At 41.9% G+C, this 25,388-nt stretch overlaps 2 protein-coding genes across 2 annotated transcripts in view; both read left to right on the top strand.

Annotated features, from left to right (window-relative positions):
* Positions 1 to 4,553: 4,553 nt before the first annotated feature.
* On the top strand, positions 4,554 to 5,688 carry LOC128690428 (uncharacterized). The gene has a single exon (XM_053779108.2). It carries the CDS (start codon positions 4,554 to 4,556, stop codon positions 5,220 to 5,222), a length of 669 nt encoding a protein of 222 aa, XP_053635083.2. The 3' UTR covers positions 5,223 to 5,688.
* Positions 5,689 to 22,481: 16,793 nt separating this feature from the next.
* LOC138852862 (ran GTPase-activating protein 1-like) overlaps positions 22,482 to 25,388 on the top strand; it is a 3,355-nt gene continuing 448 nt past the window's right edge. Inside the window, exons 1-3 of the mRNA XM_070086169.1 lie at positions 22,482 to 22,657; positions 23,161 to 23,263; positions 24,138 to 24,268. Of these exons, the coding sequence (XP_069942270.1) occupies positions 22,611 to 22,657; positions 23,161 to 23,263; positions 24,138 to 24,268 (281 nt within the window). The 5' untranslated portion in view covers positions 22,482 to 22,610. The remainder of the gene's footprint in view (positions 22,658 to 23,160; positions 23,264 to 24,137; positions 24,269 to 25,388) is intronic.

Genomic DNA, 25,388 nt, shown 5'->3' with positions numbered 1-25,388 from the left:
CAATTTCTGGGTAGCAACTTCATTTGTTTCATTGTTATTCCAGAGAGGCCAGGGGCTCTATTTCGCATTCTTCCAATAACCTGACTCATCTCTAGTAATGTAATAGATCTAGTAAGCGGGTGGGTATCTTCAAGAGTTGAAGTATCGATGGAAGGTAGTGGTTGTAGATCATCCAAGTTCTCATCTCTCCATTCATTTACCAGCTGATAGTGATTATTGTTAAATTGACGACTGTTATTGTGGGAGAGAATTTTCTCCCATACATCACCCATCAAATTAGCCTGGTCCTGTGGATCGTCAAGTTTAATTTCAACATCTTCGTCATCCTCATCAGTGAAGGTATGAACTAGATAGTTAGGAGCCTTGTGCTTTGCCCCTAAAAGTTGTCGGATCTTGCTCCAAAATTTTGCTGGCTCACGTTTATACTGATTAGCTTGAAGAACTAGCAATTTCCATAAGTCCCGTTTGTGTAGCTACTGGTGGTTGTCGCGTTTGAAGATGCCTTCGACATTCTGCTTGATAAATTCTTAAAGTGTCTCTAATTTCCCTAGTAGGTTTATATTGTTGGTATATCTTTGTGGAAGCTAATTGACAAGTTGCATTAGTAGCTTCAATTATTCGATTATGCAGGGACCTGATTGCGTCATCAATTGCAGTGGAAGGTAGATTTTCCAATGACACAATTTCATCCTCACCCAGAAATGCCCTGAAGGGGTCAAATCCTAGGGTGTTAAGATTGGGTTTAGGAGGAACAGGTATTCTAAATGGAGAAGTGTGTAGTTGTATTATAACAGGGATATGGTCAGATCCTACATGTCCACCAGGAGATATGCGACAGTGAAAGATGTCACAGTCTCTGTTTGTCAGTACTATATCTGGTGTCCCTGGATGAGGTCCAATGTACGATTTAAAGAATGGGCCTTGAAATGACAAGTTTCTAGCTGTCATAATATTAAATAGTTGTTTTCCTTTTAAGTCACCCAGTGGAATACCAGCTCCACAGTTGAAGAGGGCAGGGTGATGAGCATTAAAATCTTCCATACATGATTATATACTCTTGGAAAATCCTAGAGGGATTGGTACCAAATCTGCACACGAAAATCACTCCCTATGAAAGCAAAAGTCTCGGTAGGCAATGCAACATCCCCCGTATGAAAAGCAGGGGCGCCACTAACACAATAGGAGATAACACAGTAAGTGTCAGGGACCCAAGATTGCTCAACTGCTTCCCACCATACATAAGGGAGATTACCAATAGACCCCTGGCTGTCTTGAAGGCTTTGGACAGGCACCTAAAGTCAGTGCCTGATCAGCCGGGCTGTGGTATGTCAGTTTACAGCCTGGTTGATCCTGCCCTGATCCACCATGAGGCCTGGTCATAGACCGGGCCGCGGGGGCGTTGACACCCGAAGCCCTATCCAGGTAATAATAATAATAATAATCTTTTTTCTACAAGTACATGAAACAACTTATACAGACATAACTAACATCAGTGACACACTACAGTAAGTCCCTGGTTATGCAGAGCATTTCGGGTAATTAAGGTTTTGGCCCCAGGATGCGACCCACACCAGTCGGCTAACACCTAGGTACTTACTGCTAGGAGGACAGCGACAGCAGGTGTCTTAAGGAAACACTCCCAGTGTTTCCGTAAGTCCATGGTTATGCAGAGCATTTCGGGTAATTAAGGTTTTGGCCCCAGGATGCGACCCACACCAGTCGGCTAACACCCAGGCACTTACTGCTAGGAGGACAGCGACAGCAGGTGTCTTAAGGAAACACTCCCAGTGTTTCCACTCGTACCGAGGATCGAACCACAGACCTTAATGTGTGAGCTGAGTGCGCTACCAACCAAGGTTTGGTTTGTTCCGAGAAAAGTGAGAGTAGTTCCATTCCCTTGGATCATGGGATAAAGCTATTCCCATTGGGGGTCATACAGCGCCTTGAGGAACAGGAATGCTTTGGAAGTGCAGGTCAAGCCCAATGCTTTAGATCAAGAGCCTCTCACGGTATCAAGAAGGATACAGAGACTAAACATTAAGGCTAAATATTTCTTGCGTAAAAGCTTGGATAACGCACAAGAAACATCAATTCCACACAACACGAGACCTCATGACTTTTCTAAGCATAATATTGTGACTAACAATGCACTTACAACTCGCACATAGGGGACAAACTTATGACGATGTTTGTATCCGAACTGGATCATTAACTAAACCATTAACCTGAGTAGTTAATAGTACAAGTTGAACCGAAACGTTGTAATAAGTTAAATTCTCCTATGAATGGGTTATATGCGTATCTAACTTAAGTACCATGATCCACTTCTCTTGTAAACACTGAGAATAATAAACCCAAGTTACTTAAATTCATGATTTTCCAAACATGGTATTATAACCATACATTCCCTGCAAAATTATGCACCGGATCAACGAGCTAACAAGTAAACGTTATATGTATATGAAACAAACATTTTATTAATACAATGCATGTAATATGCCCGTCCTCGACCCGACTTTTATTATATCTCTGTTGTCTTAATTTAATTGATGGATTAGTTTTCAACACTTACAACTGTCAAAATGAAATATTCTATAAATTAAAATCGGATAAATTTCTAAGTATTTCTCGGATTCCCAACTTTAAATAATTCACATATCATAGGTAAGCTGATTTAGGCACAGGTACACCTAACTACAACTATCATAAATAGCGTAAATTATCCAAGATAACCCAGTTTGCTCACCTGGAGGCGAATTAGAAAATGGAAAGTAATCAGATTTCATCATAGGAAGGAGAGGCTAGCTCTGATTCCTTGGATAAAGAGCTCTTCACTAGCATCATATTTTTTGTCCTCATATTTTGTGTAAGAGACTATCATCCAATTTTTAAAAGTGCCTAAATGGAATAAAACTAAAGTGGTGTGTGTGTGTGTGTGTGTACTCACCTAATTGTGGTTGCAGGGTCGATTCATAGCTCCTGACCCCCAGTTCTGTGATGAAAACGCCTTGCTGATGATAGGTCGCAGAAGAATGACCAGCTTAGTTCTAGTTGACAGGAAGGCTACAGCAACTCAAATAACCTGGAATTTCAACAGTGGCATTCTGAAGAGCATCTCTGAAGGTACAACACGTTGAACCTTGAAATGAATGGGTTCAGTAGCAAAAAAAAAAAAAAATGGGTTCCACTCCTGTCGGCTAAAAACAGGAAACTGGTGCTACAGTGGACACAAGCTCACCAAACTAGACAACTGAGGTCTGAAAAAATGTCATCTGGTCTGACGAATGACGATTTCTGCTACGACATGTAGATAGTATGGTCAGAATTTGCTGTAAACAACAAGAATTTATAAATCCATCCTGCCTAATGTCAACAGTTTAGAATGAAGGTGACGGTGCAATGATTTGGGCAATGTTTTCTGCCACATGTACCCATAACAATAACTGAATATCGTTTAAATGTCGCAGTCTACTGATTCAGGTAACTTGTCCTAATAATTTATTAGGACAATACCTTATTACTTCTTGCGAGTATTTCAGGAGAATGACAATATGGCTGTGATAATAAGTGGATACTGTGGAAATGAAGCAGTTGTACGTGAGATAGCAACTCAAAGAGACGTAAACACAGCAAGACTTTATTAAACATGTACACATTCACATGTGTTGCATTAAGATCACAGAAAACAGGTGATATCGCAAAATGCAGAACATCCACTGTGAAAAAAATAATGAACTTCCCAGTGCTTTCGTGATTTTCCACATTATCACGAAAGCACTTGGAGGTTCACTGTTTTTCTACAGTGGTTGTTTTGCACAATTACATGTGTACATATTTACAACTGTATATACATATAAGTATAGATACACAGACGCATATGCTCACATACAGCACATAAATGCATTCACACCCAAAAAAAAGCATATGTATGTATATGTATACATACGCGTATACATACTCACATGCATACACTTTTTTATATTTTGTTGCATTAGAATTTTATGATTCCCTGCACTATTTATTTTCGTTCATTGAGGTAGAGGGAGTTGATCTTAAGGAATACGGGGATACCTTTCTTTCATAACTCAGCGAGAAAGGTATCCCCGTTTAGTTTATTCTGTGTTCACTAAAGCTAGTTAAGATGCCAACAAAAAAATGTTTTTTTAGTAAATCACATAGGTAATGCGCGTCTTCCTGTGGTGCACTGACTCGTTACTTCCTTATCAATAAATCTGATTTCATTCTCTTCAATATTATTGGTTAGACATATTAAAGGGTACGGACAGAAGGACATCAAAGCGCCTGAAGAGCAATCAGACTGAGAAGCTTGTTATTTAGGTTAGACTCAACACTAGGAATATAGTTATCATTGTTAAATTACCAGCCTTTACATCAGTGTCATCAGGGCACATTACAGACCGTGCATGGCACGAATAACCAGAAGGGTATAAAGCGAAGAACTCCGAAGCGGGACGCTCTTCTGCGCCTGCATCCACATACACAACATGCCTTGGAGACGATACATCATGAAGCTCACTCCTTCAGGTGTTCGTATGGTGCTCGTGAGAGTCACATCCACACAGCGTGCACTTACATCAATTATATTCTGCCTTCTGCATGCTGCCGCTGCCACGCCAACCCCCAACAGCACCCACAGCGGTACTCTCGAAGGCGTCGACGACAGTATTCCTTCACTTCATGCAACGTCTGCGTCGATTGACAGATACGAGTCAGAACTCCCCAGGGACTGGCTACAATCTGAGAGAATTTGTTCCCCGTTTGACTTAATGGAGGATCACTTCAGACATTATGCTTCAATACCATTGTTGTTATTAACTCTGAGTCGCAAGGATTCTTGCGAGGAGCTGGAGAGAGAGAGACAAGTGGTGGAACTGGACAGCCACCATAACCTGTTTCCTGAGTGGCTTGTGGACGCTACTGTCGCTGGGGAGTGCCCCTGGGAGCTGGTGATACGAGACTTCATTCCCGGGACTGTGCCACCTTCCATTATAGAAGTAGTGTGTCTGTGTGACGGTCACCACTGCTCACGTGGAGGTGACTTCCAGTGCACTCCCGTCACACGTAACGTCAAAATATGGACCAGCGAACCTCTTTACCTGGGTGTGTTTCGACCGCGGATAGTGACGGTGACGACAGCGTGTGTGTGTGCTCAAAGGCAGATTCCTCGAGGCGGGGAAGCAGAACTTGGCTTGGTACACTAGTTCTTATTCTCGTTTACTGGATTAATACCAGCCTGAAGCCTTTACCTTCTGTTATCGTCTGGCATCTGTTACGGTATCGCTTCTCGGCGTAATGGATAAGATCAAAGTGTACTGGTGCGTTGATGGCTGTGCAAAGGAGCACATTAGTGTACGTGTTGCAGTGCTGTATAACACATGCGGGATTCACACTTGTGTTTTAATGGAATACAATAGTAATAGTAATATTATTAATAATAATAATAATAATAATAATAATAATAATAATAATAATAATAATAATAATAATTCTGGTATTCGTATTGGTCTAGTCATTTTGTTTAATGTTACTATGAAAAGATCTTTTTGAATTCTAGTGAAGTGTAAAGCTTATATGAGATAGTAAGAAATTTAAAATGCTACAATAAAAGTTGAAATATTGTTTTAAGAAATATAGGAAAACGTATATTACTCGCTAAACATTGTATGAGTAATCATGCACAGCTTATCATCGTGTCTAGTTTTATTACGTTATATGAAAATATTTAACAAAACTGAAGTATTGTGAGGTAATCTAAGGAGCGTAAAGGATGTGGTACGCCATATTGACACCTGATTTTTTTTCCAACTCCTCCAATTAGCTGTGATTAAAAAAAAAATATTTTCGAAAAATATTTTTAAATATATTTAGTGACGAACAAGGGTCTCAACGTGAGTGGAATATATTATTATTACAACTTGGAGAAGAAACTTCTGAACAAATTTCAGCCCGTCCTGCCTTGCTGGACAACTGTCAATTTACATCTCATTCGCGACTTGATAAGTATCCAGGACGGATCCGAACGTCTAAATTTTCTTCTCCAAAATCTAAGTTAATAGTAAATATTTAGTCTCTCCAACGCATTTAGATACACAAAATAAGGCTGGCTATTAGGCATCTAGTAAATTTCCCGAAAATTTAATCCAATGTACATACTTTTTACAGAACCTAGTTTTAGGAATGAAGCTTGAAAATATTGTTTATTGTCTTCAAATAAAATTATCCTGTACATAACTTTAAACAATATAAATCTATATTTATAAATGGACTTTAACCGGAAATCAAAATGTTAGTGGTGTTTTTTAATGCAAAAAAATATGTTCATTGTTTGCAAATTAATTATTATCAGTCACTGAATGTCGTTAAAGTAATAACATGCATGTGGGTATATATATATATATATATATATATATATATATATATATATATATATATATATATATATATATATATATATATATATATATATATATATATATATATATATATATATATATTCACAGACTTGTTGAACTTCACAAGCCAAAACACAAGGCAGAAACGTTGACTACTATACCATGAGAAACAGAAACATTGCACATAGTGTAGGTGGACTCGGAAAGTTTAACACTGTCACCAGCTACGACTCTGTCCAAGTTTTTACAAAGATCTCCTCTTTGTTCTTGTGAACCTCGTCGTGCAGTGGTTAACCTTGCTTGCTCTGATACTTTTCGCGTTCGATTCCCCGGCAAATCTTTCAGTAGTGTTATTTCCTTTACACATAGTTTTAACATAATATATTAAATTTTTGTATGACATTGTTCAGCATTTCCTCAGAGGCTGGAGATTGCTAGTGATAGTTACCTAAGATTTTGAGTTTGTTCTTTCAGTGTTTATAAATGTTGTTTTAGTGATGTTTATTGTATTTTAATGTTGATAAATGTCATTTTAGTGATGTAAATGCTGCATTAGTACTACTGATGTTATTTTAGTATTTATAAATCATACTTTTGTGATATCAATGTTATTTTAATTATTTAAATGTAATATTAGTGACATAAATGCAATTTTACTAATATAAGAGAATTTTTTTTTAAATAAATATCTCATTTAAATTATTCAATTTATTCATTATGACATATTTGTTTCCACTAAGTAAGTGATGACAAAATAAAATGTCTTTTGTATATATATTTATTTTAATACCCGCAATAGTTTTAATCTGAGTATAAGATTTCACAGATTGTTCTTCTGTGAGACGCCTGCGACAGTGGCACCAGCTATGTCTCTGCTGTCTCTTCCTATTAGTAGCCTCGCAGCCTAGCAGTCGTTCATTACGACTTATCTCGAGTTGATGGACTATATGGCCTTGAGCGGTATGAAAACAGATGTACCATGAAAGCTTCTGGAAATGTGAGGATAGACATTAGTGTCGATGACGCAAATATTTTACGTAAGTGCTGCCTGTGAATGCTTTGTAGCTCTGGAGTACAGACCTGGACCTGCTGTATGCCAAGATCACAGTTCGAGTCTCTATTCATTCTTCTGCTTCATCAAACCTAATTTAATGTAACCTCACCCAACCTCCCTTAACTTATCCTAATTTAATACGGCCTAACCTAAATTAATCCAAGTTAAACTAACCTAAGCAAATCTAACGTAAAGTAGCTTAGATTAACCTAACTTGGCCTAGCCTAACTTAATTTTATTTTACTTAAGCATACATAGCCTAACCTATCATAACCAAACCTAACCTAAGGTAACCTGAAGCTTTGTTTCTTTTTTTACTTCGTTGATTTTACAATATTAGAGCTGTTATTCTACCTCAGACATCATTTAACAATCTTGGGATGTGACCCGTGAAAGTCAGTTAACACCCAAGTACCTACTGACGTCCCTGCACTGATTACTTAGGGAAGGAATGACAGCATTCCTTCCCTAGGTTAATTCCTTCCCTAGAGTCAAGTTCCCTAACACACTGCAGACTGCGGAAAGCACAATGTGTCTTGGAAAACTCCCACTAACTGCGCCCCTCTTTAAGTACATTAACTTTCACGTGTATCTTACCTACTGAAGGCATTCTCCTTGCACATCGTCTGTGATTTACTCTTACTGCAACAACCACTAAATAATGATACGATGTTTCAGTGGCTGCTTTGAATACATGAACATCCAGAAGTCTGCCCATCAACCTGTAATCCATCAATACATGAAATAGCAGATTCCTGTCACTGCGCGCTACCTTATGTCTCATGAGCTTATTTACTCTCATTAGGATAAAATCAATAGTATCTGTTAAGAAACCACTTTTTATGAATTATTCTAATATACTACGCCTATTATCATTCACGGCTGTCACTCCGTATTTACCTACGGCGTCATCTACAACAGTCGCTACCATTACAATAATTAAGTCACAACAGTTACTCTCTCAGCTGGTTCAAAACTCCTTAAACAGTTCAGTCAACCTCCAAATCTCTCTCTCTCTCTCTCTCTCTCTCTCTCTCTGTCTGTCTGTCTGTCTGTCTGTCTCTCTCTCTCTCTCTCTCTCTCTCTCTCTCTCTCTCTCTCTCTCTCTCTCTCTCTCTCTCTCTCTCTCTCTCTCTCTCTCTCTCTCTCTCTCTCTCTCTCTCTCTCTCAGCTCCTCTATGCTACTCCCCTGGTGCATAAAAAATTGTCACAACTCACTTTTCACGTTTTATTCTAAAGTAAATAATTCTTGAATTTAAATAGTTATATCCAATCCTTCCTTTCTTTAGTTCTAATTTCCTCAGATACAAGATGAAGTACATCCCTCCAGCGCTCGGAACTAATCTAATATTAAGATGGAAGTGATAGTGGCCTAACAGATAGATAACTCGTTTTGTAATCAGTTGCCAGCATTCGCCAGGATCCTACCAAGCAGGTCAGCTCATATTAATAATCTTAATCCTGCTAGTAGTGTACCTGACGTATAGTCTAGTGATACCATTGAGTAAAAATTTCTATTGAAATACGAAAAGGTGCACAATCATGAGGAAATGTGAAAAGTGTACAGTTCTGTAGAAATACGGTAAACAGTGTAAAATTGTCAGTGAACGCAGTAACTCAACAACATAAGACCATTTATAAGATAAGATTTCGTTCGGATTTTTAACCCCGGAGGGTTAGCCACCCAGGATAACAGAAGAAAGTCAGTGCGTCATCGAGAACTGTCTTAATTTCCATTGGGGTCCTCAATCTTGTCCCACACCAGTCGACTAACACCCAGGTACCTATTTGCTGCTAGGTGAACAGGACAACAGGTATAAGGAAATGCATCGAAATGTTTCCACCCTACCGGGAATCAAACCCAGGCCCTCCGTGTGTGAAGCGAGAGCTTTGCCAGCCAGGCCACCCAGAAACCTCTTCAGGATTGTTGCCATAGCTAATAACAGTAACAAAATGGTACTTAGTGTGGTGGAGTGACGAAAATTAGAAAATTCTTCTTTTATTGAAAAAGAGAAATATAGTTACTTGTGGAGAGACGTAGAACCTGTAGTTGGCAGCAGTCGCAATATATACAACGGAGAGCAAATATTCTTCAAGTAATCTTCACCAGTCGCTCTACCTTAGCCAGCAATAGTGATAAAATAGCATTTGATGTAGTGGAGGTGTAACTCTAGAAAAGTTAAATACAGTGATCTATGACCGGATTCAAAAGCTTACAGAGTTTCTAGGTGCCCTTAACACCCAACCGGATTCGTTGAAAAATTAGGTATCCTCTGACCGGATTCATAAGCTGACGGGGATTTTAGGCACCCTTATCAAACACCCAAACAGTTACTGCTAGCAGCGATAAGATTGTTTCATACACATACACGCACAAATACAAATAGATACACATACAAATAGAGATTTGCACTTTGAGGAGGTTTTTAGTAAAATTTACAGTATAACAAAAAAAATCACATCATGAATCTCTGTGTAGCTTGCAACCACAGCAACAAACGGGCTTCTGCATGGATTACATGCTGCTTCTGTGGGAAATAAGCCCATGCATCTTGTGCAGATATTCAAGAATCATCTACATCTGCAAGAAATATGAAGCCAGATAAGTGTTATTGGGTATGCCCAATTAAGAACCAACTGTGGAAAAAATAACATTGGTACTCAAAGACGAAAACATCAAAAAGGCCTTCATAGAAAACCTGACAGCATTCTATAACAGATGGGAATATAAAAGGGTTGAGCCAGATGGTGATATCGCCCCTGGTGCTGATGCTGTCCTGGTAGACAGTAACTGTAAGAATAAAGAAATGAAAGCCGGTGGCCCGGAGGGAAACAGGAGCTCTAGTGGGGAAACAGGCGTAGACAAGGACATGCAAAACCCAATGGAGATAGTAAACAAGGGGATACCCAAAAGAATAGTGAAGATAAAATACCAGAAAATACTGGTGAAGGCACCATTGTTAGCACAAGTGCTAAAGATAGTAAAGAGACAGAAAAACACTCACCAATAGAGAATGCAGTCACGAAAAATCAAGGCAAACAGAAATCAGACCTATGCAAATTCTATGCAATAGGTATCTGCAGGCATGGAATATTTGGAAAAACAAATGGGACGACGTGCAACTTTGACCACCCCAGAAAATGTCGTGACCACATGACAACAGGAAAATGCAACCTTCCTTCCTGTAAACTTTTCCACCCTGAAATGTGTCATTCCTCAGATCAGGAAAGACAGTGTTATAACTTATATTGTCAAGCACACCGCTTAAAGGGGACAAGATGATACGGAACATCCAGACCATGGGAAAACCTGTCGTGGGGGTTCGTCAGCTGATATTGAAGTATAATTAAGAGAGTCTTGAGAAGTCCAGGAGCCTTGCCTTGTCCAGTCTATCGCACAGCCGAGCTGCGCACTCCTAGCAGAAGGGCATGTCAATTAGTAATTCCACAGTCACTAGTGAATGTAGCGTTACAGCTAGTTCACGATGTACCAGGTACTGCACACCCTGTTATTGATCGTTCAGTAAAACAAGCCCGATTGAAATACTATTGGCCTCTTATGGCAACTGATATTTCTGAGTATGTTAAGAAATGTAGCGTCTGTATGCAGCATAAAGGTAATGTTAGTGATCCTAGATTTGTTAACTAATTTCCAATGTTCCCTCCAGGGCAACAAACATCTGTGTGTTATGGTAGACCATTTCACCAGATATTGTGAGTTAGTTAAATAACAAAAAGGCACAATACCGTGACTGAAACAATACACAAATAATAATAATAATAATAATAATAATAATAATAATAATAATAATAATAATAATAATAATAATAATAATAATAATAATAATAATAATAATAGCCCTTTATAATATTGCCCCTTCCATTAAGTTTAAAGCCGAATGAGAATCTAATTCCTTGCTTCCTTTCCTTGATGTTCATGTCCACTGTTCAGATACAGGTTTTCCTTTTCCGTGTACCGGAAGCCTATGCACATTGGCATGTACATTCACTACTTTTCTTATCATGCTTCCTCTGTCAAGAAAAGTGTTCTCATCTCCCTCTTTCTCTGTGCTCTCCGCATTTGTGATCCTCTGTTCCTTGATTAAGAAATTTGCATTCTTCGTTATGGGCCACTTACATTTTATATCCTACCTCTTTCCCCCTCCTACCCTTTTCCAATATTTCTATCCTTACCCATCCTTCTTCCTTACCCATCTTACCAAAGCTCTGGTCATAAGAAGAAGAAGATTCTTCGTTATTCATTTTTCCGTCTTGGCTACCTTTCCCATTTCATAGACTCTGCCTTTTCACGTGCTAAACGGACTTTCTTCTCTACCAAACTCTCTACTCCTGGGAACTCTCCTGTCCTCTGCCTTCCCTATATTTCCAGTCTTTCTAATCTCAACAACTCTCTTCGTTCCTTAGACATCAAACTTGCTTTTTGCCAGACTAACACTCTTCGCACCATTCTAGTTCATACCTCTCCTCCTATAGATTCTCCTGGTGTCTACTCTATTTCTTGTTCCTCTTGTCCTCTTCAGTACTTTGGAGAAACTGACCGTTCTCTTTCTGACAGACTCAGGGAGCACAAAAGTAGTGTTAGGCTTGCCGACACCAACAATGCTCTTTTTGTCATGTCAGAGATCACAGTCATCCCATTGACTGGTCTTTTGCTAAAACTGTCTACCCTACGTCTAACTTTCACAGTCTCCGTCTGGTTGAATCCTCCCTTATACACAACTTTCCTTGAATGAATCTTAGTCTCTGTAGATGCCTTCCTTTCCCATTACATTGTAAAATGCTACAAACTTCAGAACACCCGTGACTTAACCTGATGCTTTTTTCCCTTCTCCCTCTTCCCCTTTCCTCTTTCCTTTTTCTCCTTTGGGTTTTATTTCTTCTGCCCTGGGTAATTGGTTCATTACTATTATTTCCCCCCTCTGTGTTCTTGTTCCTACCCTTTGTGGGCCTCTAGCTCCCTTGCAGTGCTCGTCTTTCTTAGTCTTTGACTGACTCCACTACTACTACTACTCTCTCTACCACTATTTTTCTTCCTTTTCTACTACCCCTCTTGTCCCGTCCCTGTCTTCTGTACTCCCTCCTTCTCTCCTTTTTGTTAGTGACTTTGTAAATGGTCCAAGTCGGACCGAAACGTCGTCATAAGCTCCTCTCTCTTATGTGCGGATTATTTGTGTATTGTGAGTTAGTTCTTATTGTAGATAAGACTGCCAAGACAGTAGCTAAAGCGTTTTATTAACGTATAATCTGCAGACATACAACTCCTAAGTCCCTATAACAGATAATAGGGGTGAATTCTGTAATGAGATTCTTGAAAAGTTGTGTGCTTTGTACAAGATATCTAAATCGACCATTGTTCCTCACCATCCTGCCAGTAATGGTCTAGGGGAAAGAACAAATAAGAAAGTACTCGATGTGTTGAGAGCCACTATTAATCCCAATAGTGCAACCTGGGATGAAGTTGTATTGATGTTCGGTGTGCCATAAATTCTGCTTACAATGCTTCTACAGGTGATACTCCACATTATGCGATGTATGGTGTAGATAAGTACTTACCATATGATATGCTATATCCTGTTCCAAAACTCATTTATAATCCTGGTAATTTTATAGCGACTCGTACCAGCTTAGCTCAAGGTGTCTTCAGAAGAATCCGAGAAATGCTTCATAAATCAACAGCAGAAGTTACAAAAGTCACTAATACTCGAGCAAAACCATCCAAAATTAATGTAGGTTTAAGAGTTATGCTGACTAATTTTAATAAAACGTCCGCAATGCCTAAGCTCGATCAAAAGTTTGTTAGTCTATATCGAGAAGTCGAGCATGCCAGAGGCAATAAGTATAAAGTTAGAGAAATCAATAATGTTCAATATAAAGAATCGCATTTAGATCGTATGAAGTTAGTTTGTGATGATGACGAGGTTCCTAACATATAGACAAATGTGATACCACCAATATGACAACATTCATCTTCGCAAATATTTTTTTTTATTAACACACTGGCCGATTCCCACCAAGGCAGGGTGGCCCGAAAAAGAAAAACTTTCACCAGCATTCACTCCATCACTGTCTTGCCAGAAGGGTGCTTTACACTACAGTTTTTAAACTGAAACATTAACACCCCTCCTTCCCTGCAAATATACAGGGTCTAAAGCCAGCAACAAACAACAAAATACCTTTCATCCTTGGACTGCTTACAGAGTCAAACACGATGTTCGTGGCTTTCACAGAGACCCACACTTTGACAATGAAATATGGATCTCGGGTTATAACCTATACAGATGTGACAGAGTGAACAGGCAAAAGGGGGAAAAACCTGTACATCACAGTCACTTATATGCTTGGAACTACTAAATGCCTCAAGTGATGTAATTAAAGTTTTGGCAGTAATGATCGAGAACCAAAACCTGGTCATTGTGGTTGTATACAATCCTCCGGATGCAACTTCCCAACAATTCCAGGAACATCTTTTGAAAATAGACCACTGTCTGGGAAATCTTCCAGTTCCTGCCCCAAACATCTTCCTCCTGAGGGATTTCAACCTAAGGCACCTAAAATGGAGGATTGTAGCAAGTAATGCTGTAGCAGAGATAACCCCAGGAAGCAGCTCAGATGAAAACTCGCACACACACAAGCTTTTAAATCTCTGCACCAAATTCACCTTAAACCAGTAAATAATAGAGCTAATAAGACTGGAGAATACACTGGACCTCATCTTCACTAGCAATGATGATCTGATACGAAATATTACCATATAAAAAACAATATACTCAGAACACAACGTAATAGAGATTCAGACATGCATATGCGGGGCTCCGGACCAACGAAATGTCATCAGTCAAGAGGGACCCTTCGGCAAGTTCAACTTCAGTAACAAAAACATAAGGTGGGACCAAGTAAACCAAGTCCTAAATGATATAAACTGGGAAGATAGCCTAAGCATCATGGATCCAAACCTATGTCTAGAACAAATTAACTCTATGGCACTCGAGGTATGCTCAAGGCATATTCCCCATAGGAAAAGGAAGAGAAGATGTAAAGTAAAAAAAAGATAGGCGCTCCTATACAGGTGAAGGGAAAGAATAACAGAGCGGCTAAAAGAGGATAATATGTCTGCAATACGAAGGGAGGCACTGATCATAGAAATAGCAAACATCAAACTTAAGCTAAAGGAATCTTACAGGAGTCAAGAAATGGGGGAAGAACTAAAAGCCATAAATGAAATTGAAAGAAACCCAAAATATTTCTTTTCTTATGCCGAATCTACACAGATGACAGCAAGGAAATGAATAAGTTACTCAAGTCCCAGACTGAGAGTCGAATACCTAAATTAATTTTTTATGAGCGACAAACAGAATTTGGTAGGCTCAAACCTATCTGATATTATCCTGATGTCAAATGACTTCGAAAAGGCGATAAATGACATACCTATGCACTCTGCCTCAGGTCCAGACTCATGGAACTCCGTGTTCACCAAGAACTGCAAGATACCTCTATCATGTGCTTTTAACATTCTATGGAGAAGGAGCGTGGACACAGGGGTCGTCCCACAGGTGCTAAACACAACAGACATAGCCCCACTCCACAAAGAACATAAGAAAGAAGGAACACTGCAGGAGGCCTACTGGCCTTGCAGCAGGCCTACTGGGAGAGGGGGGGCAGTAAAGCAATAGCAAAGAACTACAGACCAATAGCGCTAACATCCTATATCATAAAAATCTTTGAAAGGGTTCAAAGAAGTATGATCGCCTTTCATCTAGGTATCTATCAGTTACACAATCCAGGGCAATATGGATTTAGAGCACGTCGTTCCTGCCTGTCCCAACTACTGGATCACTATGACAAGGTCCTGGATGCTCTAGAAGACAAACAAAACGCAGATGTAGTATACACAGACAAATGTGACCATGGTGTAATGGCGCACAACATGCGTTGTTGAAGGAATAACAGGAAAAGTTGGTAGATGGATATATAATTTCCTGACAAACAGAACATCAAGAGTAGTAGTAAACAGAGTAAAGTCAGAGGCAGCTACAGTGAAAAGCTCTGTTCCACAAGGCATAGTACTCTCTTCCATCCTGTTCCTCATCCTGATATCTGACAGTATTGTGTCTTCCTTTGCAGATAACGCCCGAGGACAAAACTAATAAGAGATTCAGAAAAGGTATGTAGAATAAATACATTTAAAATAAAATGTATAATATAAATTACAAAATTGTAATAAAACAAATGAGTTGTTTTCCCTTTCACTCCGCTCATTCGATCTCCAGACTCAGTGGTGAGAGGTACGACTCTGCCAACAGCCCCAGTCCAGTGGTGAGAGGTACGACTCTGCCAACAGCCCCAGCACCCAGTGGTGAGAGGTACGACTCTACCAACAGCCCCAGCCCAGTGGTGAGAGGTACGACTCTGCCAACAGCCCCAGCCCAGTGGTGAGAGGTACGACTCTGCCAACAGCCCCAGCCCAGTGGTGAGAGGTACGACTCTACCAACAGCCCCAGCCCAGTGGTGAGAGGTACGACTCTGCCAACAGCCCCAGCCCAGTGGTGAGAGGTACGACTCTGCCAACAGCCCCAGCCCAGTGGTGAGAGGTACGACTCTGCCAACAGCCCCAGCCCAGTGGTGAGAGGTACGACTCTGCCAACAGCCCCAGCACAGTGGTGAGAGGTACGACTCTACCAACAGCCCCAGCCCAGTGGTGAGAGGTACGACTCTACCAACAGCCCCAGCCCAGTGGTGAGAGGTACGACTCTGCCAACAGCCCCAGCCCAGTGGTGAGAGGTACGACTCTACCAACAGCCCCAGCCCAGTTGTGAGAGGTACGACTCTGCCAACAGCCCCAGCCCAGTGGTGAGAGGTACGACTCTGCCAACAGCCCCAGCCCAGTGGTGAGAGGTACGACTCTGCCAACAGCCCCAGCCCAGTGGTGAGAGGTACGACTCTACCAACAGCCCCAGCCCAGTGGTGAGAGGTACGACTCTGCCAACAGCCCCAGCCCAGTGGTGAGAGGTACGACTCTGCCAACAGCCCCAGCCCAGTGGTGAGAGGTACGACTCTACCAACAGCCCCAGCCCAGTGGTGAGAGGTACGACTCTGCCAACAGCCCCAGCCCAGTGGTGAGAGGTACGACTCTGCCAACAGCCCCAGCCCAGTGGTGAGAGGTACGACTCTGCCAACAGCCCCAGCCCAGTGGTGAGAGGTACGACTCTGCCAACAGCCCCAGCCCAGTGGTGAGAGGTACGACTCTACCAACAGCCCCAGCCCAGTGGTGAGAGGTACGACTCTGCCAACAGCCCCAGCCCAGTGGTGAGAGGTACGACTCTGCCAACAGCCCCAGCCCAGTGGTGAGAGGTACGACTCTGCCAACAGCCCCAGCCCAGTGGTGAGAGGTACGACTCTGCCAACAGCCCCAGCCCAGTGGTGAGAGGTACGACTCTGCCAACAGCCCCAGCCCAGTGGTGAGAGGTACGACTCTACCAACAGCCCCAGCCCAGTGGTGAGAGGTACGACTCTGCCAACAGCCCCAGCCCAGTGGTGAGAGGTACGACTCTGCCAACAGCCCCAGCCCAGTGGTGAGAGGTACGACTCTACCAACAGCCCCAGCCCAGTGGTGAGAGGTACGACTCTGCCAACAGCCCCAGCCCAGTGGTGAGAGGTACGACTCTGCCAACAGCCCCAGCCCAGTGGTGAGAGGTACGACTCTGCCAACAGCCCCAGTCCAGTGGTGAGAGGTACGACTCTGCCAACAGCCCCAGCACCCAGTGGTGAGAGGTACGACTCTACCAACAGCCCCAGCCCAGTGGTGAGAGGTACGACTCTGCCAACAGCCCCAGCCCAGTGGTGAGAGGTACGACTCTGCCAACAGCCCCAGCCCAGTGGTGAGAGGTACGACTCTCCCAACAGCCACCTCCCGGTGGTGAGAGGTACGACTCTGCCAACAGCCCCAGCCCAGTGGTGAGAGGTACGACTCTGCCAACAGCCCCAGCCCAGTGGTGAGAGGTACGACTCTGCCAACAGCCCCAGCCCAGTGGTGAGAGGTACGACTCTGCCAACAGCCCCAGCCCAGTGGTGAGAGGTACGACTCTACCAACAGCCCCAGCCCAGTGGTGAGAGGTACGACTCTGCCAACAGCCCCAGCCCAGTGGTGAGAGGTACGACTCTGCCAACAGCCCCAGCCCAGTGGTGAGAGGTACGACTCTACCAACAGCCCCAGCCCAGTTGTGAGAGGTACGACTCTGCCAACAGCCCCAGCCCAGTGGTGAGAGGTACGACTCTGCCAACAGCCCCAGCCCAGTGGTGAGAGGTACGACTCTGCCAACAGCCCCAGCCCAGTGGTGAGAGGTACGACTCTACCAACAGCCCCAGCCCAGTGGTGAGAGGTACGACTCTGCCAACAGCCCCAGGCCAGTGGTGAGAGGTACGACTCTGCCAACAGCCCCAGCCCAGTGGTGAGAGGTACGACTCTGCCAACAGCCCCAGCCCAGTGGTGAGAGGTACGACTCTACCAACAGCCCCAGCCCAGTGGTGAGAGGTACGACTCTACCAACATCCTCAGCCCAGTGATGAGATGTTTGACTCTACCAACAGCCCCAGCCCAGTGGTGAGAGGTACGACTCTACCAACAGCCCCAGCCCAGTGGTGAAAGGTACGACTCTACCAACAGCCCCAGCCCAGTGGTGAGAGGTATGACTCTACCAACAGCCCAAGCCCAGTGGTGAGAGGTACGACTCTACCAACAGCCCCAGCCGAGTGGTGAGAGGTACGACTCTACCAACAGCCCCAGCCCAGTGGTGAGAGGTACGACTCTGCCAACAGCCCCAGCCCAGTGGTGAGAGGTACGACTCTACCAACAGCCCCAGCCCAGTGGTGAGAGGTACGACTCTACCAACAGCACAAGCCCAGTGGTGAGAGGTACGACTCTACCAACAGCCCCAGCCCAGTGGTGAGAGGTACGACTCTGCCAACAGCCCCAGCCCAGTGGTAAGAGGTACGACTCTGCCAACAGCCCCAGCCCAGTGGTGAGAGGTACGACTCTGCCAACAGCCCAAGCCCAGTGGTGAGAGGTACGACTCTACCAACAGCCCCAGCCCAGTGGTGAGAGGTACGACTCTACCAACAGCCCCAGCCCAGTGATGAGATGTTTGACTCTACCAACAGCCCCAGCCCAGTGGTGAGAGGTACGACTCTACCAACAGCCCCAGCCCAGTGGTGAGAGGTACGACTCTACCAACAGCCCCAGCCCAGTGGTGAGAGGCACGACTCTACCAACAGCCCAAGCCCAGTGGTGAGAGGTACGACTCTACCAACAGCCCAAGCCCAGTGGTGAGAGGTACGACTCTACCAACAGCCCCAGCCCAGTGATGAGAGGTACGACTCTACCAACAACCCCAGCCCAGTGGTGAGAGGTACGACTCTACCAACAACCCCAGCCCAGTGGTGAGAGGTACGACTCTACCAACAGCCCCAGCCCAGTGGTGAGAGGTACGACTCTACCAACAGCCCAAGCCCAGTGGTGAGAGGTACGACTCTACCAACAGCCCAAGCCCAGTGGTGAGAGGTACGACTCTACCAACAGCCCCAGCCCAGTGGTGAGAGGTACGACTCTACCAACAGCCCCAGCCCAGTGGTGAGAGGTACGACTCTACCAACAGCCCCAGCCCAGTGGTGAGAGGTACGACTCTACCAACAGCCCCAGCCCAGTGATGAGATGTTTGACTCTACCAACAGCCCCAGCCCAGTGGTGAGAGGTACGACTCTACCAACAGCCCCAGCCCAATGGTGAGAGGTACGACTCTACCAACAGCCCCTGCCCAGTGGTGAGAGGCACGACTCTACCAACAGCCCAAGCCCAGTGGTGAGAGGTACGACTCTACCAACAGCCCAAGCCCAGTGGTGAGAGGTACGACTCTACCAACAGCCCCAGCCCAGTGATGAGAGGTACGACTCTACCAACAACCCCAGCCCAGTGGTGAGAGGTACGACTCTACCAACAACCCCAGCCCAGTGGTGAGAGGTACGACTCTACCAACAGCCCCAGCCCAGTGGTGAGAGGTACGACTCTACCAACAGCCCAAGCCCAGTGGTGAGAGGTACGACTCTACCAACAGCCCAAGCCCAGTGGTGAGAGGTACGACTCTACCAACAGCCCCAGCCCAGTGGTGAGAGGTACGACTCTACCAACAGCCCAAGCCCAGTGGTGAGAGGTACGACTCTACCAACAGCCCCAGCCCAGTGGTGAGATGTACGGCTCTACCAACATCCCCAGCCCAGTGATGAGATGTTTGACTCTACAAACAGCCCCAGCCCAGTGGTGAGAGGTACGACTCTACCAACAGCCCCAGCCCAATTGTGAGAGGTACGACTCTACTAACAGCCCCAGCTCAATGGTGAGAGGTAAGACTCTGCCAACAGCCCCAGCCCAGTGATGAGATGTTTGACTCTACCAACAGCCCCAGCCCAGTGGTGAGAGGTATGACTCTACAAACAGACCCAGCCCAATGATGAGAGGTACGACTCTACGAACAGCCCCAGCCCAATGGTGAGAGGTACGACTCTACCAACAGCCCTACCCCAGTGATGAGAGGTACGACTCTACCAACAGCCCCAGCCCAGTGGTGAGAGGTACGACTCTACCAACAGCCCCAGCCCATTGGTGAGAGGTACGACTCTACCAACAGCCCCAGCCCAATGGTGAGAGGTACGACTCTGCCAACAGCCCCAGCCCAGTGATGAGATGTTGGACTCTACCAACAGCCCCAGCCCAGTGGTGAGAGGTACGACTCTACCAACAGACCCAGCCCAATGATGAGAGGTACGACTCTACGAACAACCCCAGCCCAATGGTGAGAGGTACGACTCTACCAACAGCCCTACCCCAGTGATGAGAGGTACGACTCTGCCAACAGCCCCAGCCCAGTGGTGAGAGGTACGACTCTACCAACAGCCCAAGCCCAGTGATGAAAGGTACGACTCTACCAACAGCCCCAGCCCAGTGGTGATTAAGAGATTCAGAAGGAAACCCAGTTAAGTGTCATTATACACACTTGCACATTTTCGTTCACATACGTGTATTGCATACTGTATGGTTGCGTCAGCTGCAAGATTTACCTGGCAACAGTCCTGCCAGAATATAGAATAGTGAATAGGCTTCTGATTCAAGTTCATATGAGAGGAAGATAGTACATCCCGGGGTGGTTAGTGCCTACTAACTTATTTTTATTATTATTATTATTATTATTATTATTATTATTATTATTATTATTATTATTATTATTATTATTATTATTATTATCATTATTATTATTATTATGATTATCATTATTTTTATTATTATTATTATTATTATTATTATTATTATTATTATTATTATGATTATCATTTTTATTATTATTATTATTATTATTATTATTATTATTATTATTATTATTATTATTATTGTTATTATTATTATTATGATTATCATTATTTTTATTATTATCATTTTTATTATTATTATTATTATTATTATTATTATTATTATTATTATTATTATTATTATTATTATTATTATTATTGGTGGTGGTGGTGGTGGTGATAGTAGTAGCAGTAATAGTAATAGTAGTAATAGCAATAGTAATAGTATTACTGGTAATAGAAGTAGTAGTAGTATAACTCATTATTATTACTGTTATTACTATTATTATTATTATTATTATTATTATTATTATTATTATTATTATTATTATTATTATTACTATTATCATTATTTTTATTTTTATTACTTTTGTAGTTTCTATTATTATTTACATGTTTATTTATGGTAACTCTCTAAACTTGTAATGGCCATACAGCGCCTGGAACAAGATTCGGGTGCACTGTAATCATAATTTATCCATGGATAGCGAGATTAGCTCCAATTCCTTGGATCGTGATTCCTTCACCCGGGGAAAGCTGTCTCAACACGGTTGCTAAGGACGCCGTTACCTTGGTAACCGTAGCCATGCAACCAGCTTTCACTTTTCGTAAAAAGAGTACTGCCGGTCATTACTGCTAACTACGTCAATTTATAATACTTGAAATAAATTCATTAGTACATTTAATACTTGCCCTTGTGTTTGGAATTCGTATTGCTATTTAATGAATCGAAAAATCCCTCGTTTAATATATTTCAAAAGATGCAGCCACATTCTATGACGTCACTGGTAAACAAACATGAAAGTTGTCCCGTGAGTCTATCCGAGCTGAGGATATACAGTGAAAGGACTCTATGTATATATACACTAAAATGAACGTGTCTGCGTATACATACTAAGAGGAGTCTATTTCTGTATATACACACACTGAAGAGTAAGTGTGTCTATATACAGTAAGTGTGCGCCTGTCTTTATACAGTAAGAATAGTGTCTCTGTGTATATAATGTAAAAAGAGCGTATTTGTGCATATACACTAATACAAATGTATCTATGGATATACATAAGAATGCATCTGTGTATATACACTAATATGACTGTAAATACAGTGAGATACGTATTATATATATATATATATATATATATATATATATATATATATATATATATATATATATATATATATATATATATATATATATATATATATATTTATTTATATATATATAATGTCATGTCGAATAAGTAAAACTTGAGATTTTGGCTTAAATAGCAATGCTTTTCTTGCCGAATAAGGCAAGCGAAAATATGTGTATGCAATAATATCGCAAAAGTCATTCTGTACCTAACGAGAAATATATATTTCATTGTGTTTGTTTATTATTATATTATTGTAAACTTATCTAAAATATTTTTTGTTGGATTTGGCTAAATTAAATTGCGCTTATTATAATAAGATTAGGTAAGTTTTCTAAGGTTCTTTTGGTACAAAATTGTTAATTTTTGCATTAACATAAATGAAAAAAATATTGACAAAGATTGACCAAGATCTTGTACAACTCTAATATTTTTTTCAGATGCTTGTCCTTTATAATGCTGGTTACGTGCCCTCCGTTGATGGTGCCGCTGCCCTCTATTGATGGTGCTACTGTCCTCCGTTAATGGTGGCCAGCCCTTCCATTGATGGTGCCTTGCCTCTCCATTTTTACTACCCTGCCCTCTAAAGCGTCGCCAAGATGGATATGCCAGAAGAGGAGCCGCCGGAATACGCTGAATTGGCCAGGTGAGTAACTCTTAAAATGGTATAAGAGGGTTGTATACAAGAAAGGTAGAATCTAAGCTTGAGTTATTGCTTCATGTCTAAACTTTAGATATGGCATCAAGTCCAGACTTGAGTTATTAAAGAGGAAGATTTAGTTTTATGTGAGCGGGTGCGACAAAAAGCAATTTGTCAGGTGTAAGTTTCGCAGAATCATGTGTAAGTTTTGCGTCATTAGACTATGTCAAAATTTTAGTTATTACTGCAGTTTCTATATATTATTTCATGTAAGGCTATATACACGTGTTTCAGTAAATGTCCACCCATCTAAGAGGGAGCCTTGATTCCGACGAAGAACTTTTAATTCAAAGGAATTTGACCTACCCTCTCCTTTACTGGACTGAGCCTGAAGGTCCCCTATTTCCCTGTTGTATGATCTATTAAATAGTAATAAAAGTTAATGTCCTGGAAGTGAGTATCCCGTGTCATCACAAGCGTGCTGACATTCTTCCTGTGTGTGTCCACAGCGAGGAAGAAGAGGAAGAAGAGGAAGAGGAGGAGGAGTTCGACGAAGAGGCCCATCTGGAGGCTCAGAGATCTGCACTAGAGCAGACATTATTGACAGAGACTGTGAGTAGTACCTTAAGATACTGACCATCTTGCTTTTCACACCCGGGGCCCTTCCACTCGTTCCCTGAGTACTAAGTATTCACCTGCATAGGCAACTGGGAAACACTTGTTATTCACCTAAGGTAGATACCTAGAAACTTGTTAGTATTCATCTGAAATAATTACTTGGATATCACATAACATTCGTCTGACACAATTTCCTAGAAATCATCAAGCAATCATTTTGAATTAGTTACCTGGAAAATGCTCAGCATTAACGTGAGATGGTTGTTTGTGATTCACCAATCAGCCACCTGGATTGATTCCTGAATATCACTTGTTGTCCATCTGTTAAAGTTACTCATGAATCCTCCTAGCAGCTACCTATGATAATTATCTGGGAATCACTTGTCCTTTACCTACGATAGGTTCCTGGAACATACTCAGGAAATATTTGATATTCAACCAGAACATATCTGATGTACTGTATACCTGAGAATATAACTAGAATAATAAATAAATTAGAATAAATTAAATATAATGCAGTCTTGACACTTTATAAATGACAGTGTTTCTCTTGCGTTTGCAAGTTTTGTCAAGTTAACTACAGCAGAGAGCCAAAATGAAATCTTCACGTATCTTTTAAGAAGCCATTGATCGGGGCATTATGTGATTAAGACCCCCGTCAGGAGTTTTTGTCGTCGAATAAATTAACAGCAATTGACAGCAAAGTAAGTGCCAAGGAACGTCCAGGCGTAAGATCGATGCAATATTTCATATATGTTTATTTTCTACTGTATTTGCCGCAACTCTTGCTGTTAATGAAGGTAGACAAACATTGTATAATAAAGACTTTCCTTGCTAAAAGTGTCTTTGAAATTACTTGTTCATGCAGCTGGAACTAATGGAGGTGCTGACGCAGCTCCCAGAGAAGTCTAAACTCAAGTGGACGCCCCACCACAAGACCCTCGCCACCAGTTTCCTCAAAGACGCACCAGAACGCATCCTCTGCTGCTACGTCGTCAGGTATGTCGAGGCGACTATTGCTTCTGCTCAACTAATCCCCATTGCATTACATCAGTTTTGTTCGTGTTACCCGAGTTGTTTAGATAAGGTATAGTTAGATTAAGTTATATAAATTAATAAAAAATATATGTTTAATCACAAAAAAATTATGTTTTGTAAAGAAAACCTATTGATCCCAGTCCTTCTGCTGAATTAACAGGTAATGTACAATATTTTTATGCTACTACGACAGTCAAACGAGATGTATATATATATATATATATATATATATATATATATATATATATATATATATATATATATATATATATATATATATATATATATATATATATATATATATATGCATGACAAGCCAGTGCAACCTTTAGCTCAAGTACTTTCACACTTCTCAGTGAGTCATCAGGAGCTAAGCAGTGTTGCAAGGCTGCAGCTGAAGGAGTGAGGGGACGTTATTCTCAGAAAAGCACAGAGTGGGCCTGTCGCCTCCTCCTAAGAGAGTGAGGAGGAGGCGACAAGCCCACTCTGCGCTATTCTGAGAAAAACATCCCCTCAGAATTTAATAATACATTGGACAAATAATAAATCTTAATTATTGGGTAGAGTACTAGGGTTAGGTAAATATTTTGTTAGTGGGATGTCGTAAAGGACCTGCCTAGTTGAGTCAACAGGCCTGCTGCAGTGTTCCCACTTTCTTATGAGTCGGGTGTCGTCGCGCGTCAGGTGTTGCTTTGTTGTGGGAAATGATGGTGAGGTGTGGTCTCGAACATTTATATGCTTTCCTCTGATGTAATGCGTTTATAGTTCCTAGTTCCTTGATAATGTGAGAAGTCACGAAAGCTCTTGGAATTTCATTAGTCTTTCACAGTGGTTGTTTTTCATATTCTGATATCATCTGTTTATTTTATGTGATCTTATTGCATATATATACATATATATATATATATATATATATATATATATATATATATATATATATATATATATATATAGATAGATAGATAGATAGATAGATAGATAGATAGATAGATATGTATATTGAATCCCTTTTAGCAGGAATTAAAAAGTTCTTGCCGTGGTTGACTGTTGGTTATTGAGGTTTCAAGCCTGACGACTACAC

The sequence above is a fragment of the Cherax quadricarinatus genome, chromosome 1 (genome assembly GCF_038502225.1).
Source record: "Cherax quadricarinatus isolate ZL_2023a chromosome 1, ASM3850222v1, whole genome shotgun sequence".
Lineage (NCBI taxonomy): Eukaryota > Metazoa > Arthropoda > Malacostraca > Decapoda > Parastacidae > Cherax > Cherax quadricarinatus.
The sequence above is the reverse complement of the archived record's forward strand: the minus strand, read 5'-3'. Positions and strand labels throughout refer to the sequence as shown.